The sequence below is a fragment of the Phodopus roborovskii genome, unplaced genomic scaffold (genome assembly GCF_943737965.1).
Source record: "Phodopus roborovskii unplaced genomic scaffold, PHOROB, whole genome shotgun sequence".
NCBI lineage: Eukaryota > Metazoa > Chordata > Mammalia > Rodentia > Cricetidae > Phodopus > Phodopus roborovskii.
In genome coordinates, this window is record NW_026126416.1 from 18,170,088 (window position 1) to 18,188,851 (window position 18,764).

Below are 18,764 nucleotides of genomic sequence, written 5' to 3' on the forward strand. Positions count from 1 at the left end.
GACATGTACTTGGTTTTCTGACAGTCCTCTCCTTAAAGAGCCTAAATTGTCAGGATTAAACATTCCACCCAGCATTACTGTTTGACCCAGTAGGTACTCAAAATGACTATAGGCATTCATGCTTATTGTCTTTGAACGTTCAAATGGATGTCATTTCTAAACTATTAATGATCATATGTTTGATGAATTCTGTAGCCTCTTCAGAGGAGTCATTGAAATTTCTTTCCCCAAAATAAATCAGCAAGCCTTGTTAACTTAGCAAGAATTTCTGGGGGTAGTAAGCAGTGCCTGACTATAAGAGGCCAAACCCTAGGACATGAACTAATGAGCTGCCTCTCATTTTATTAAAGACTATATGAGGGGTTGGGGGAAAACATTCTTGTCATAAAGCCAGAGAAAAGGGTTTTAAAAATGATGGCTTGGGAATTAGATATAATTCAAGACATTTCTCTAAGAAATTTTACTAAATTACATTTTGGGCAAATAAAATTCAACATAGGCTACTATGTCCCATCCAGCTTTTTAATCAAAAGAAAGTGACAAATCCAAGAGGAAGACTCTGTGGCAGCAGAGGTGTCATCATTAAAGCTGTTTATGTCTGCCAAGAGAAACCTTTGCCTTTTCACATGAAGAAGATATTTTCCCTGCATACTATGTGTTCATATCATAATAGTTCCCTCAAAGACCCATGACTTGAAAAAAATGGTCCTAGCCTTGCAGATCTGATTTTTAAGAAAAACCCATGGTGATCAGGGGATAGTCAACATCCAAACTGCTGTAATTAGAAATGACTTTTGAACAAGAAACTGAAGAACCTATTACAGCTGGCTACACCCCTTCCTGAGCCTCTCTACTTGCTTTCCAGGTGTATGAGATGAATAGACATCCTCTGTTCTAGGTTCATAGTGTGCTGTCCTGGTTTATAGTAATCAAGAATATGAAGTCTTTCATATCTGAGCCAAAATAATCCTTTCCTCTCTATAACACGATTATGTTTACATATTTCCCACAGCTATTGTGGTAGTTAGAATACAATTGAGCTCATAGGCTCAAATATTTGAATGATTATAAAGCAGGATTATGAATTGTAGTCCTATTGGAGTAGGTATAGCCTTGTTGGAGGAAGTGTATTGTGTTATAGGGGGCGGGGGGCGCTTTAAGTTTTCAAATGCTCAAGCCAGGCCCAGTGTCTTTTTGTGTCTTTCTGCCTGTGAATCCAGGTATAGAAATCTCAGCTGCTTCTCCAGCATCATGCCAGCTTCCCACCATAATGACAAGGGTGTTGCAGAGTATTTGTGTTGCAATTGTTTAACTATGTAAAGATGTGTTGCATTTGTTTAATTATGTGAAGATGTGGCTCTGTTTTATCTTGCCTGCCTAAGGTACCTGATTGGTCTAACAAAAAGATGAATGGCTAATAATGAAGGAAGAGGTATAGGCAGGACTTCTGACCAGGGAGTGTAAGTAGGAAAAAATTATACTTGGGGAAGAAAGAAAAAGGGACTACCAGGGAGACTGCAGGGGCCAGTTAGACAGGCATGAAAGAAGCAGGAAAGTAAGACATATAGAATTAAAGAAAGGTAAAAAGCCCCAAGGCAAAATGAAGATGAATAAAATCAGGTTAAGTTTAAAGAGCTATTGGGACAAGCCGAATCTAAGACCCAGCATTCATGATTAATAAGAAATCTCTGTATCTCTATTTGGGAGCTGGTGTATGGCCCAAAGAAAAAACTTACAACTACAAATTGCACCCAATGTGGGGCCCAAATTTCCACTTAGGGCCTGAGAAAGCTGACAAAAAATACAAACAAACAGACGTGGCTCCTTTAAGAGGAGCTGCTGTGCAGCTGGTGTGCCAACTGGAGAAGCTGTCAGACTGATTGAAACAGCAAGCTAAGTAAAAATGCTTGCCACAGTGCAGACACCAGCTTCCCAGATCTGAGGCAGTTAAATGCAGTTCTAGGTCAAATGCAGCTCTCAGTTAAACAGAGTTCTCAGCCAGGTTTGTGTGCTTAAGGCTCAGCTCTTATCAATGCCAGGATGGAGTGGAGCCATCCACCAGAGCCCCATGGTGGAGGGTCTAGCTGCTGCTTAGCAGTTTAAGGTTTGGCTCATGTGGTCAGAGAATGCTACAGGTGCACAGTAAAACAAGCCCAGAATGATAAATCCTTTAAAGAGGTTACAGTGTACGTAACTCAAGAAAGGAAAGAAAATGGGTATAGACAGTCATAGAAAAAAAATAGTTTAAAAATAATAAAGAAGTGGGCTACCAAAAGACACTCATATATTAGGGATAAATACCGATCCACTATCAGAGAGTCATTAAAGAAAGAGTAAAGTAATATACAAAGAACATGCCGAATAAAGATGGGAAATGTATGGGGAGTATGAATACTGCATAGTGCTTTGTTGCTTTTGAGTTTTTTGAATGCCAATGAGTGAACAACAGCTGCTGAGAGACATGAAATCTGAAAAAGAGCTGCTAAATTAAAGTAGCCTAGATACTTTAGGGATTTCTTACTTTTAAAATGGAATTCAGAAACTGTATTGTGTTGAGGGAGAGGTTATGCTTTTGTTCCCATGGGAAATGATAGTCTGTTGATTTCTTCAGAAATAATAGAGATCAGATTTGATTGGGAGACCATCTAGAAAATCTAGGGAAAACATAGGAAAACTGCAAGTGACATATATGCTGACCCCTTGACATGGGAACAGCTCTGACACTGGATGAGACAGGATAAATCTTGTTGGTTACAAAGTGCTCATGAAGTGTTATTACATGCCATCCTTTCATATGGCATGGATAGAGATTTGGTTATACAGTCTAAACTTACTTATAAAGTTGACAGATGTCTTTTACCTACTCAGATGTGAAACAAAAAACAAATTTGTCTGACATGTGTACAATGCATAGTCCATATTTGTGTTAACGCAGATGTGTATGTTACTTTTGAAAGATTTTGTGTTTTCAGAGTAAGCAAACAAGACACCACAGGTGATCCAGCCTTTCAGAGTGCCTCTGTTACCATTTCCTCAGAGTTCTGCATTCAGAACAACTTCAGGACTGCTAGCTGAAATGCTTCAGGCTGACAGACTATTCTAGACAGGACTTCAGATAAGCCTTGCACTTTCTTGTTACACAGAGACTGGACAACAAATATTATAGCTAGTTTTCTTAGGACCTAACAATTATCTCAGGTTTCTCTGAATCCCCTAGGATACCATTACCACCACCACCCTGCCCCAGATAACTGGAATCAGTCTATAGGACACAATGCCTACATTTCCATGAAGTGAGATGAGTGGTTTTTGTCATTCAGTGGGTTATGGATGTTTGTCACTATTTAGTAGCAAGACAGAAATATACAATAAAAAGACAAGTATTCATCTCAAATATTTTACATTTGTATGGGATTTTGTATATTGGTACAAAGTTAAGATTATTTTTGTTATACTGGGTATATGTTCCTATTTTTGTTTAAGATATTGTACCTATGCAGCTCATTTGAAAATGTAATATAAAGTTCTAGTCTTTGAAAACTATTAAAAACAGCTTAGGATAATTAAGAAATGCATGTTAGTAGTTAGTCATCTATAACAATCAAACTTGTAACCATGTTAGGTATATTTTCAAGGATAAACATATATTTTAGATAGGTAGGTGATCTTCCATGCTTCAGAGACTTACAGAATATGGCATTTAAGATGTTTAATAACCTAAAGCTTTTCATGACAGTAGACACATCTGTTCCTGGCAACACCAACCTACTTCATGAAAGGATGATGAGCATGAAATAAGCTCCATATGGAGTTTGCTTTCATTGTGGCAAAACTATCCATTGGGCAAAGAAACTGTCATTGTCTCACCTGCTGACAATATTCTGTACAAGCTAGACAAGTAGGACATAAAGGAAAAAGACTGTAATTTTTCCAAAACAAGGTGGGACTGTCCTTCAAATTTTCTGCTTCACAGAAAATGCTGTCAGATATTATAGGCCTGCAGGTCAAAGAGAGATGCCCGAATGTTGCAGAGGAAGCTTGGGTGACTGTACAGGCAGCTGGATGTCTTTGGCCTTTCTCTAGTTTTGGAAGTTGCTTGCTCTATACTTCCTGTTTACTCAGGTAATATTATATCCTTTTTCAGATCTCTGCTGTAGTTGAAGATGAGATATTTAAAGTTTTCCTTGGGTTAAATTCAGAAAAGAAATTTACATAAGAGATGTAAATCTTATAAGGTTGAGAAACTTAAAAGTTCAAATTGTTTACCTAAGAAATTGTTTTGAAGTCTAAAAAGTTAATTTGGGGTTGGCAATCAAGTTAATATAGAAAGTAAATTGGGTCCACTGTAAGGCGTACGGTTTTTCCTCCCACCGCCTGGTCTTGTCCCGCCGCCGCGCCAGCCCCAAATAACGCACAGAGACTCTGTATTAGATACAATTCTGTTGGCCCGTTGCTTGTTTCTTATCAGCTAACTCTGTCTTAAGTATTAACCCATTTCTGTTAATCTAATATTTCCACGTGGTCTTCTTACTGGGTAAAGGGGCCAGCATCTCATCTCCCCAGTCTCTCCATCTTGACTCCTCCTTACTACTTCCTCTTTACTCCTCATCTCCTAGTCCTGCCTACCTAACTTTCCTATTGGCCAACAGTGCTTTATTCATTAACCAGTATGAGAAACATACACAGAATGACATCTCCCATCAGGTCCACAACTTTGGACTCACCAAGATAGGACAGATAATGAAGTATTTTTCTCTAAATTTGTCAAATGCAAATGGACTGGATATTATAAATGTATTTCTTACCTGATGAATGTTTTTATTATATACACTATTACTATTTTAAAGCTAAAACCTTTCTTTTTATTTAGACAAAAGTGGTAAATGTTATGGAATATTTAAAATATACAAAGATATACTGCAATTGTTCAACTATGTAAAGATATATTACATTAGTTTAATCATGTAAAGATGTGTTGCCATTTTTCCTTGCCTCTATAAGGCACCTTATTGATCTAATAAAATGCTGAAAGGCCAATAGCAAGGGAGGAGGTGTAGGTGGGACTTCTGGGGAGCAAAAGTTCATAGTGAATTTAGGACTGGAGAAGAAAAAAAAAGGAGACATGAGTATGGTAATATGTTCTTTATGATTTAATAAAGCTTGCATGAAGATCAGAATGCAAAGTTAGTCACAGCCACAGAGGCCAGGCAGTGGTGTGACACACCTTTAATCCTATGCAGCCACACTAGTTAGCCATAGAGGCTTGGTGGTGGTGGTGTACACCTTTAATCCCAGTATAAGAGAGGTATTTAAGACAGGAGCTCAGGGTCTCAGGCAGCATTCAGTTTCCAGTCATGTTGAGGACAGGATTTCCCCAGCCTTGGTAGAGGTGAGAATTCTCTAGTGGTTGGCTGCTTTGCTTTCTAATCTTCAGCTTGATTGCCAATATCTGTGTATGGATTTTTATTATTTGTGCTGCATACCAGGAAGACACCAAGGGCCAGACAGACAGACAAGGAAGAAGCAGGAAAGTAGGATATACAGAATGAAATAAAGGTAAAAAGCCTTGAGACAAAATGTAGTTAAAAAAAAAACAGGTTAAATTAAGGTAAAAGAACTAGTGGGGCAAGCCTAAGCTAAGGTTGAGCATTCATAATTAATAAGAAGTCTCCAAGTCTTTATTAGGGAGCTGGTTGGTAACCCAAAGAAAAAAATTCCAACTACACAGTGCACTAAACCTCTGAACTGTAAGCCAGCTCCAATTAAATGTTTCCCTCTTTATGAGTTGCCATGTCGTGATGTCTCTTCACAGCAATAGGAACCCCAAGACAGCTATGGAAACCCAACCTTCTCCTCATTTCATTCCTGCCCCATCTTTGTTTATCCTCTTGCAAAAAAAAAAAAATATCAATTTTAATTCAATCCTCTTCTCTGGTTACTAAAGAAACCATTGTCGTTTTATTTATTTTCTTGTTTTAAAAAGACAGCCAAAGGCCAGAGTATATTTTTTTTAATTCATTTTCAAAAGCAAACTCACATGGATTGATTCTTTAGGTCCCTTCACTTGGACCTGACACATTATGAATTCCAAACAACTGTGCATAGTGACATTAAACGGGTTCTTGTGCTGCAAAGTCACTGGGCGCAGATAGCAGTGAAACATTCCCAAAACAATCACTAGACATGCAGAATGCCAGCCAGAAGCATGGATCACTTTCAGGGATCTTGCTGCAGGGAGCATGAGGTTGTGTTTTGTGTGCATTGAAAACTGTGTAAGTCCAGCCTGGCCTCGAAACATTCGACCTACAATTTGTCCTGCCTACAAAATGTGCTAAAGGCGGCACAAAATTGGGGGAGTGGCCAACTAATGTCCTGTCCAGCTTGAGACCCATGCCACAAGAAGGAGCCTACCCCTGACATTGCCTAGAGGGCCAGGAACCAGAGCCTGGGTAGCCTAGACACATAGGATAGAACCAGACATAATAGGCTTAAAAAAAAAAGTCAGTGAAATGATTCCTAATAATATTCCGCTATTCTCATAGACAGGAGCCTAGCATAATCATCTTCAGAGAGGCTTATCCAGCACCTGATAGAAACAGATGCAGAGCAGCAGAACCAATCATTAGGTGGAGCTTGTGGAATCCTGTAGAAGAGGAGGAGGAAGGATTGTAGGAGCCCCTAACAGAGGAAGTAGGGGGCTGTCTCTGACTCTTTTGCCTGCCTTTGCCATCCTTTTCCTCCCAGTGGGTTGCCTCATCCAACCTTAGTATGAGGGGAGGTGCATAGTCTTATTGCAACTTCATATGCCATATTTGTTTGATATCCCTGGGAGGCCTGCCTTTTTCTGAAGGAGGCCAGAAACAGTTGAGGAGTGGACAGTGGACGGTAGAGAAGAGGAGGGAGGAGGAACTCTATCTAGTTGGGATGTAATATATGAGGGATTTTTTTTTAATTCAGTATATTAAATAAGAGAAAATAAAAGAAAACCATGTAAGTGAGCTGAGGCCAAGAGAGCAAAGGGGTCTCCCAAAGGAAGTGTTTTCAGTTTCTAATCTTAAGGGCCACGTCTTTCCTTCTGAGTGCTGTAGACTTACAAAGTCAGAGAGCCAAAGCTAAGCCATCATGAGCATGGAAGTTGTCTATTACCCTACCCACCCACCCTTACACCCCAATGTGGACAGAAGAGTCACCCTTCAGCCCACAAATTCCAAGACCTGCCTGTCATCCCTGGGTTTGAGCATGGACACAGGTCAGGCAAGACTCAGGTGCCTGGTCCTGTTGGAGTGTAGCTATGTTGGTGTATCCTGTATACAGGTGAAAAGTGCCATTGTCATTCTAATTGATCCAGTTTGGGGCAGAACCTGGAGGCTAGGCTGTCTGCCTAATGGTCCTTAGCCCATGTGCTTATACTGGGACCGGTCTCTGGGGATCTGCACCTGGTTGGCAGTCATTTTATGGTGGATGTGGTAAATCACAAGTGTTATCACAATGACAAGGCCCAAGATGAGCCCCAGAATCAGGGGCAAGGTCTCTTCCAGCTGTTCCCGCTCATCCACTGGACATTTGTGCTCTGAAATAAGAAAGAAGAAAAGCAGTGAGCTCTAATGAAAATCCTCCAAGCACTAAGCCCCCTTAGCAAAAGCAGAGTATAAGCGGAGATGAAATAACCTCCTTTTGTAGACTGCACAGGTCATTTTTCTCTTTCACTTAGTCTTACTATTTCTACAAAATATAAAATAAGTAGACACCAGTTTAGCAAGTCAATATTGGATTCCTGGCAGCCATCAAAAAACAAAACCATACCAAAAAATTATGGGTAACTTATTCAATTTTAAATTTCTTTGGATAATTTCTTTAAATCTCTAATGTTTTGGAATTAACCACTTTCATTTTAATTTCCATCTTTTTACTTTTAATTAAAATCTAGCATGCATACACAGGCTTACTTGTAAGCACAAAATGTTCAAGAAGACTGAAAATAACAAGGTCTGGCAAAGACTGGAATTTGTGGTGCTCAACACTTGCAGAAAACAAACTGGTAAGCTGGTAAAGTGTTAAAATGCCTGGTTAAATTGCCAAGGTGTTAGGCCGTCTGGTGATTCCTAGTAAAGACGAATACACACCTGCCTTAGAACCCAGCATTACCTTCCCTGGTCCAACCCAAGAAGAATTAAATATATGGACATGATGAGACTACAGTGAAACTATCCATAGAAACTATTGAGAAGAGATCTGGAAATTACCAAAATGTTCATCAAAATGGAATAAACTGCAGAATATCCATAAAGTGGAATATTAATCAACAATAAAGATTGAAATATGGCTACAAGCTACAAAAGGAGAGAATTTCAGAATCCTTATGTTGAATAAAAATTGACACAAAAAATACAGATTCTATTACCCCTGATTCTATGAAGTTCTTAAACAAGTAAAATTAATCACATGCTCCTAGAAACCAGAAAGGAGAACACACAGGAAAGAGAATGCAAGAGAATGTTCGGTTCTCATGAGATTGGTTTGTATCTTTAATCAATGGGTTTCAAGTATATGTAAAAATGCACTGAATTACCTCTTTCAACTACTTGTCACTTTAAACTGCGCACACACTTTAAAAGTTGAACATTTAATATATTCAGATTGAACTATAATTTTAAATAAAGTACACTTTGATAAATATTTACATTTGAACAGCCCATGTAGCTGGTATTTACCCAGAGAGAGAACATGTCCACAATATTTCACAACTGGCTCATGTTCTCACTCACTTAAAATCTACAATAATATAACAGCCCAGTATATACTACCTAGAACAAAGGGAAGGAAACATGAGGGGGTGGAGAAGGAAAGAAGAGGAATTGGAAATTCTGACCTGATAGTCACACCTTGTAGATAACTAAGGATCCCATCCACCGTATTTATGAGTTGCATTTGCAGAAACTCAGCTTTTACTATCTCTTTCAAAGGACTGAAGTTTCAAGTCAAGATGCACCAGGAAGCATTTACGGACTCACTAATATATGCTAGGCTCTTCTGGAATCTTCTACCATATACATGACAATCAGAGAGAGCAGAGAAGGCTCCTGCACCCTGGAAGTCATTCCTCTCTAATAAGAATAAATGGGAACTTACACTCTAGGATACAACTTTTTAAAAAATGCTGATTCCTATTTTTTCCCCCTTTATTTTAAGATAGTCTCATTTGGTATGTCAGGCTGTCCATGAACTCATAATCCTCTTGTCTCCACCTCCTGAGATTAAAGGTGTGCATTTGCACACCTAGATTATGGTCCTTGAATTGATATTTCATTTTAAACACAAGGGTTATCGCTCTCAGGAAAGGGGAATATAAGGCAATATCAAGCTATAGAGATGCCAAAAATCATCATGGAAGGGAAAGCATGGTGTCTCAGTCATGGAATTCCAGCATTTGGGAGGCAAAGACAAAAGAATGTCTGCAAGTCTGGGGTCAGCCTGTGCTACATAGTGAGATCATGTCTCGAAATCATAGGCTATCTCAGGCATTTTGCTTCAGTGATAAAATGCTAACCTATAATAATTTCTTCAGTTCTCATCACTCAAAACAATGCTGCTTATGACCCATCAAAGCGTGTTTGGTAAAACTGTGAACATCTGTTTAGAACAGAATTTATGAATACATAAAAAATAAAATGCATGGGAGACTACAAAGCCAGTCAAAATTCTTCAATCCAAGTATATTTATTAATTTGTGATTCAGCAACATATGTGTTTCTTTACTGATATATGCTTGCTGGCTCTGATTGACTCATGCACGCTGGCTCTGATGATAAAGTTGTGAGAATGATCAGTGTTATATTCTACAGGACCTGCATAGACTTCTGTGAGTAGCAAAACAATGGGTTCTGTCGGTGACAAAGTCACAGCTACTGTTAATAGCACCATTTTTTTTAATGAAATTCCTTTACAACCAAAATAAATGCTTGATACCCTAAATACTGATCACTGGTTAATGAAAGGGATACAATTTTCCCATTGTATTTTATACACAACCAACCAGAAACTCACTATCCACAAACCCTGTGCGCTGCTGAGTTAAAATCCTGTGCAGTAATCTGATTATTAACTCATAGATTACAGAAAAGATAGACCCCAGCTCCCTCTTGAAGGAAGAGAGTGTCCCTTAGCTTAGCCCAGACCACATCTGGCTCCCATGGCCCAGGATCCTGCATCCCTCATACTCTGACCTGGGTGTGTGTGACATGCCCAGTAGGGAAAGGCGAACAACAGCAGCTCTGTTACTTGGGAAACAGTTTAGACAACATAAGGCCCATCTGATGCCAGTTGCAACAGTCAACTAGACTCCCCTCAACTTGACAGTGCACGCCCAAAATCAGATTGTGATTGGTGGATGTGATCTTTGTTGTATTACATTTTAAATGTGTATTCACTCCCTGAGAACATTATACTCTTCATTGTGCCCCAGTCAAGCAGTACTGGGATAGGCAAAATGCCAACCTGTCTGCCTGGGGCTCTCTTAGCTTGCAGACTGTTCCTGAACAAATAGCAGGGCTGTCTTTGTGTAGCTGGGTATCTCTCTATTTTCTGGTAGAGTCACTAGAGACAAGGCGTGGTCCTCTTTCACATTGTGTGTGGGCTGCCTCCACACTCGAGTTTTGTTCACTAAGAAACTGTTTGCTTGCATGGTAGGTTCGTTGAGATTTATGTATTATACATGAAAGATAATGAAAGCATGGCATTAGCTGGATCCTTGTGCTGGGAAGATGGCATGTGCTGTATATACCATATCTCACTAGACGGTGTGCTCTCCCATGGCAGGGAAGGCATATCAATCCCATCCCTAAGTACAGCAGACATGCACACAATTCATCCATTCTTGCCTTGGCCATTACCACTTCCAATGGACTTTAACTACAAGTCAGGCCATAAATTTCAGAGAGTGTGTGTCCTTAAAGCCCCTGCCAGTTATGGATGGCATTGGTAGGTAAATGCCAGATTTCCTCCACTCCCTTAGGGGGTGACTCTAAGGCATGCTTCACCTTAGTGCCAGAGGACAGTGTCTAGAACATAGAAATCTATGACAGATTGTTTGGTGCCCTGTGCAGAGCCTCCACAGAAGCCTTCAACACAGTTCTCAATAGTGTACACTGGAATCACCGCCATTTGAGTACTTACTCTGGAGGAACCCATGATAGCAAGGCCACATGGGAAAAAACATGTCAAACACAAGTCTGAAAGGTATGGAATCTGTAGACTGTCAAAGTGCTTATGACCAGGCATGTTGCCACGGCTTCCTTTGGGGTTATATAGAGAAAAGTGAAAGGTCCTCTCCAATATAGCATTAGCCCCCACAGGCAGCATCCCCTAGTCCAGCTTTTAGGGAAATGTTTTAAAAGCTCAGAGAGCCAGTGTCATAATGTTCCAAGGTATCGTATTTGTCAACATGATTCTGGGCTCAATTTCCAGCACAGAAAATTGAAAATAAATGAACAAGCAAAGACTAAAATGCAAGTTCTCTGGACCTCTGATACTCCGTGTACATGGGGACCTTAGTGTCTTTCGCTTGACCATTAGTCCCCTGAAAATTAAAGAGGGCCCAGTTTAGTTGTGATCTGTTTTGAGTATCTATACATTTGGGTCTCTAGTAAAGGAAACCAGAGACAAACTTTACATTCTATTATGTTTTCCTGACATTACATGTCAAATTTTCCTTTCATTCAAACAATTAAAATACTCAGGATAATTCGTTCCCTCCCAGTGAAGAATCTCCTATCCCATCAACCAGAAATACCCAAGACCCTCAAGGGGTTATACTATGAATTGATTGCAAAAGGACAAGTTAATTAACCCCAACTGAGAAACATGAGGTGGTTTGAATAGCAGGTGACACTGCTATACAAAGTGTGTCTGGTGTACAAATGAGTCAAAGGCACCCTCTCCATCAGTTGTTGATTTCTTCACTGCAGGCTGCGACCCTTTAGCTCAAAAGCCTCTTGGCAACAAACTCAAATTTGGACAGGCCCAATTATTTAAAAAAAAAAAAAAAAAAAAAAAAAACATGTAGGCAGATGTTTAGCCATTTAGAGCCTGTTTTCTTTGTTTGGTTCTTGAAACCTCACCCCACAGCTGCTGCCCATTGGTAAGGGAGGACCTCGTAATTTTATGGCCCCAAGCCATGGCAGCCTCTACAAGATGTCACGCCGAGGCGCCCCAAACTATTTTTACTCCTGATTTTGGTTGCTTGCTCTTAATTTTTTACTAAGACATATAACAAGAACTATTCCTGCAGACCCACAGAAATGCCATTTCAAGGAAAGCATGATCAGTCCCTTTTTAGAAGGCAGTTGTGCATATAACCACATACAATCTACTAATAGTTAAGTAATTGGAGTAACAAAATTATATATAGTACATTGAAATGAGTGGGCCGTAATAAATTATAGTTAAATATATAAGCAGCAATAAAATATATTACTAAACTACAATATTTTCAGAAAATACCCTGAGAACTACCTAAATGTCAGGACTTTGCCAGCATTAAAAGAAGCCCAGAAACTATTTAATTTCACATTAAAAAATTTTTGAATTACAAAAAAGTATTTGTCAAAACTTGTTTTGTACATCATTTCTAATGCAATACCAATATCACTGATACCATTTTGTAGCCCATGTTAGCAGTACATCTCACAGTGTGACATCTACCACTCCAAATGGATGAAAATTTGTCTCACTTCTTTAAAAGGCAGTAAAAGTTGGCTTTGGTTTAGACATTCATGTACTTCAATGCACTAGAGTATTTCTGGTTTAACTAAAGCATTTTCGTATATCCCCTCATATGGTCAATCACTGCTGTGTATAGTCCTGCTCCTACACTGCTATCGCAAGACACATGACTTTCTTTCCTCCAGAAAGTCTTACCCTCCCCTTCCCCTTCCTCTCCCCTCCCTTGCTCTCTCCTCTCCTCTTTGGATGAATTGTGGTCTTCATATTATGAGACTCTCTAGATGATGCTGAGGAGTGTCCTATCTCTTACAACCCCATCCATCCCCACCCACCAAAGCTTATTGTATGTCTCAGCCTCTAATCCTTCAAGCCCTCTAGAGTATTTTGTGAATAAACAGCATCATCTGGAGTTTGGTATGTGGGGCCCCACTTCAGGGTCTATAGGAGCAGACTCTGAATATTAAAATCATAACTGTGTTCATGCCATTCAGAATTCCCATGTGCTTTAAAATTAGGCGATGCTAGTAATTAAGACCAGTTCTGGAGCTAAGTCCAGTGCATTTAAAGGGACACAAGTGATGAAGATGCCAACCCTCATCTGGCTGCTTTCAGCCCCAGTGCCTGTCCACTTACCCATTTTACTGATCCTTCTTTGCTTATCTCATGTAGTAGGCTAAATAGACCATATGTAAAAACTTCCTGGTATAAGAAATAGATTTTTACAACAAACCCCTGGTCATTTTCACACACACACCTAAAAGTGCATGCAACAACCAAAATGGTTGTGCAGATATGTGACAAAACATCCTCTGGCAGATACAGTTCACTCGCATACACATCGACATATAGAAGACACTGGAGTCCCAGTACCAGCACCTGAAAGGGCAATTCAAAAGGAATCTTTCCAATTCCCTTAAATGGAATACAATACTCTCTTCCTAGACAGTGGTGGGCAGAAACTAAGAAGCATAGGCAGGAGGTGCCAGGAACAAAAGAACATCTTCCACACAAAGGTGTAAGATCCAGTGAGTGATGCTGAATGATGCCTGCCTCCTCCCAGGAGTACTAAAGCCTGAGCCTGGGGCACTACACAGGTGAGGACATCCCAATTACTAGCCTGAAATGCCTGGGTAATACTGCAAATTACCTATGCCTATTTTGTCTGTATTTAGGAAATTTTGTGTGCTTAAAGTCTCTATGTGTGCCTAGTAATCTTCCACACCTACAACCCTGAAATGCATAATAATTGTTGTTAAAAAAATGTCCAAAATTTAAGTTGAAGGACAAGTTACTGGGGAAAAGGATTTCTATTTTTATTTCCACAGAAAATGAAAAGATGTGGATTCCTTCCAGACTAATGAGGTTTGATCACGCCAGCCCGCCTGAAACAGAGTACAAGCTAATCCTACATTCAAAACAGCTGGACAAAACAGCCCTACTGACTACAGCCAGGATATCTGAATCTTCTTCAAATCCCCCCAAGACAGCGCCCCTTACCAGCAGGAAGTAGCTTGGAAAGAACGACGCCCAAATTCCCAAATATTGTGTATAAATGTTTGTTTTCATTTAATTGGACTTTGTTATATAAAATTAAATAAAATAAAAAAATATGTAACTGATCCTATGCAATGTATTTTGCTGAATTATAGTCAAGAGTTCTCTATTCTTTATTCAGTAATTGTTCTTTGCATAAAAATAAATTTAAACATACATCAGGTATGATTTCTCAGTCCATAGATAACTACCAACAATCTAAAAATAATCCAGAATGGATTCAAGTGGGATAGTGTTGAGAAACTTATAAAATCAACAATTATAACACCAGAAGTGCCAAGAAACAAAGGAGAGCTAATAAAGCTGGCCAGCAGACAGCAAAAGCCACTGGACACCACTAAAGCTTCCCACTCAAACTCAAATATGCTTGTGATGACAACCCTGTGGAAGGAAACTACATGGTCCAATATTCTCATAATGAAGTCCTGGGTCATCAACAACCACAATATGTCTTAATGCGTATACTGTTTCATCTTAATAAAGGTACTTAGTGCTATATTTTATGAATATTCCTATAGTAAATAATATTTAAAACTTTGGGGCCCTGACCTCTCAATCTCAGTTTCTACTCCTAAAATATACACATATGCAAGACTCTGTCATTTGAATATCAGCACACCTATTTAGTCAGTTACCTGAACATCTAAACTGATCTTGTACTGTGTTAGATGTTAATAAAGCCAAAATGAATCATAACCAATGCCAAGATGAGTAACTGGCCTAGAACTTAGATTGCAGCACAATGCAAAGGCATTGAGATGAGGGCCTGAATTCTACCCAAGAGCTCCACAGAAAGACAGAAAGATAGAGAGAGAAAAGAAAGAGGGAAGGAGCAGGAGGTGCACAAAAGAATCAGGCCTCTCAAGGAAAATTTACCATCAGAAATCTCAAATGTTCTGGGGATAATTATTTGGAGGTGGTGGAGGCATTCTGTCAGGTATAGGTTGAGAGAAAGCTTCATTTGGGTGAATGAGAAATAGCTTGGAAAATGGTGGTGGATGACTCAGATGGGGATCTTCCAATATTACGAACATTTAAACAATTCATTATATTCACTTGGTAATCCCAACCCAGTGGAAAGTACAAATAAAGAAATTAGACTCTGCCTATGGGAAATAAGCAGAATATCAAACTGCCTTGAAATAATTTCTCCCATGGGAGTGAGTGAGAGAATAAAGAAGTGGAGGGAGGGGTGGGCAGGGGTGGGTATTGCAGAAAGCTGACACATTTCACTTTATAACCTCTAGATCTTATGGAAATTGCTTTTGCGGCATAGAAAAAAATGCAGGCGAAAACATCCTGGGAGCCCAGTAAGTCCCTCTTCACACCCACCTTTAAAATCAGCCCCCATCTCCATTTCCTAGCACCAACTTAACCTACCTTCACTGAAGACAAAATCTGAGATGATGTCAAAGGGTTGGATGTGCACTGCAGACAGAATCATGGTGACAGTTTTCTGAGGATCACTGGAGGCCAGAGAAATGGACTGCTGAGCCTGACACTCATAGGACATCCCAGCTGGGGTTACCAAGGCAGCAAGGTGATGAGAGTTGGCTGTGTGCTTTCCAGCTGCAAGAGAATCAAAGCATCAGTTGGGCTGCAAGTACCCTCGCTGCTCCTAGCCCAGAGAGATCTCTGCTAAGCCCAGAACCTGTGCTTCCTATTGGTGCTGCAGTCCCAAGGCTGGAGCTCCACCAAAGACACCAAGTGTGTCTGATGGACCAAGTCCCCCATTCTTTCTGAGACTGTCCTCATTAGATCGCAACTTGGAATTACGTTTTGATGAAAGACGTGTGCTGCCTGAAAACACAACCCTTTTGACTAAAGCCTTGATTGATAATTCCAAAGACAGAACAGTGGCACATTTCTTCACAGTTTGCATCCCATTTTTCTGATTTTCTGGTTCATGCTTGCTGTTCTTTCTCTTTCCTTTTCTTTCTTCTCTCATCCTAATGGAAATTCTTGATTGTTTTGGTGAAAGGAAAAAAGTAAATAATTCTTTTACTGCAACTATCAAAACATAAAGAGGAAGAGATGGTGCCAGAATTCTTTTGCACCCTCAGTAAAGATTCCTTTCCAGCACAGAGCCTGAGTGATGGTAGGCCTCTTTACAAACAAGACATTGAATTTTGCTGTTGTTTTAAAATACATTTAAATGTATCCTGGTCTTTGATGGTGCTTGCAGGTATACTAGGTACGTTGTTATTTCAGGTATGGGTATCCTTTTCCTTTGGATGTTTCTGGAAGATCAGGGTGAGGCTGGGTGGGAAAAGCTAATAAATTAAGATGCAAGATACATGACACTGTGCATGGAAAGGTCCTGCAGCCCACCCAACCATGTTGCAGCATCTTCTTGCACTTTTTAATGCATGGGAGTAAATCAATCTGTGATGCGGAGGAAAAAAACAGCAAAAGTCATCGGTGCCCCTTCCATGGCAATGTCAGGGTTCAGCTTGAGTCTAAAGGATTTTTAGTTCAGGATTTGCTGAGAACGCAGAGACCCTCCCATCTCCTCTTTGACCCTGGAGAGCAAGCAGGCCCCAGCTAGGTTTGCCCTCACAGTACAAATCCAAGAGCTATTTCCAAGCCCCAGAGACAGGGTGCATGTTTCTGGCTTGCTCTTGCTACTGTGCCCAAGCTTTCCCATCCCCACTGGACTACTTACCACTCACTGGGTCCTTAAAGTGCGTCTTCTCTAAGGTGTCATAGACAAACTGCACCTTGCTCAGCCTCCAAGTCCCCTCTGGTCCTTTGGAAGTGTTGTGACTTTCCTGCCAAGATGGGGAGGCTCCTGTGAACCGCTTTATAGTGAACAAACCAGAGGCCACTACCGGCGCTCATCCACTCGGACTTCACCATCCCTCTAGATCCCCCACACCAATTACCTTTACAAACAGCATTTTGAGTGTATAGGCGCGATCTATCCAGAACACCTGCAGCTCCGACTCGTTGTGGCCACATCGGCCATTCACCTCAGCTCCCCGGGTCAAGGCGATCTCAGCCTGCTCTGTGATCAGCTGGGAATACACACGCCCCGCGCCCCCTCAGCGCGCGGGGCCCTGGCGCCCGAGAATAGGCAAGGGCTGCGCGTCCAAACTCTAGCTTGCAGGTTTGGGCGCTCCTGTACACGCGCGCTCCGGGGGATCCAGGAACATGCGGGTAGACTCTTACGTGCACATCCCTCCAGGAGGGGAGCAGAGAGGGGTTTTACTTTTAAAGCAGGCAGGGCGAGCAGAAGGCGTTGCAAGCTGGAACCCCCATGCAGCATTCGGGAACAGCCTGCAGGGATTTGGGGGGAAGAGGCGGGCAACTGAGGTCTTGGCAGGGCCAGAAAGAAGGGTGCCCTTCGGCCCTGCAGCCCTGGGGGCAAGCTGGGGAGGAAAAAAGGTTCCTTACATCCACGTAATTGCTGGCCCACACATCATAAGGTACTATAAATTTGGCTGCAAACTCTGCCATGAGACACGTCGTCCCATTTTCCCGCACCACAAATATGTCTTTCCCGGGGTTCGTGGAAAGGCCCGAAAGATTTTCCACTTCTTGTTCTGCCACTGTTTGGGCCATTGCATCTGCAGAGCAAGCAAAGCAATCCCATCGATTTCAGGCTCAGCTAGCTTGTGGCTTTAGGACACCCAGAGACTGTTCTCTGCAGGCTTTGGAGTGGCAAAGTTCCCAGCTCGAAGCTGTGTGGCTCAGCAAGCCATTTATTTCTCTAACTCAGCGCTACCAAATTCAGACTCACCGCTTCTGTTTTATAATGAAAAAATAATCTAAAATAAAAGTAAATCCTTACTTGCAATACGACTGGGCTTTAAAAAACACACTTGGGGGAGGTTAAAGCTAAATCTTTCTTGCCAGTGTGGTGCCACCCCCTCCCCATGGTGAGTACTGTCTGTCTAGCGCCCTATGTCTGGTTGATGCCACACAGGTGTGTGGATCTCGGGGAGTTCTGACACCGGTGGGTCAGCCCCAACCACCAGCCCCAAATAAACACAACACATAAAGACCAGTTTTAAACCCAAAGCTGCTGGCTTTACTCTGTGAATTGGATTCTCCGCAGAGTGCAACCCGCACTCCCGGTCCCCAGACGCTACTCACGAAAGAGCATCAAGAGAATCCGAAGTCTGTCTCTGTTAAAAAGAGCTCTTCCTCTGAGATCCATGCTCGCAGTTGCAGTTGCCGCGAACCAGGCAGACGTGTTGCTGCTGCAAAGGCGGCCCCGGGAGGAAATCCCTCAAAGTGGCTAAGGGCACCGAGGGAGTGTGGGAAGGGCTGGACAGGGAGGAGCGAGGGCGCGCGGGTCAGTCGCGTGCTGCACCAGGCGCTGCTGTGGCTCTCCAGGCACACTGCAGAGAAAGTGCTCTGGATGCAGTTGCTGTCCACGCTGAGAATACTGGAAATGACGAGGTTGTGTTTCAGGTCTTGTAATTTGTCTGTCTTAGAGGGCCAATGGGATTGGGATGGTGTGTGGGAGGAAATGTCTCCCTAGA

General features: G+C 41.3%; 1 protein-coding gene across 1 annotated transcript; it reads right to left on the reverse strand.

Moving 5' to 3' along the window:
* Positions 1-7,317: 7,317 nt before the first annotated feature.
* Lamp5 (lysosomal associated membrane protein family member 5) lies at positions 7,318-18,520 on the reverse strand. The gene is made up of 6 exons (XM_051183299.1): positions 18,373-18,520; positions 17,671-17,843; positions 17,160-17,291; positions 16,940-17,045; positions 15,655-15,843; positions 7,318-7,570 (listed from the first exon to the last, which is right to left on the reverse strand). Exons 1-6 carry the CDS (start codon positions 18,434-18,436, stop codon positions 7,392-7,394), a joined length of 843 nt encoding a protein of 280 aa, XP_051039256.1. The 5' UTR covers positions 18,437-18,520; the 3' UTR covers positions 7,318-7,391.
* Positions 18,521-18,764: the final 244 nt, after the last annotated feature.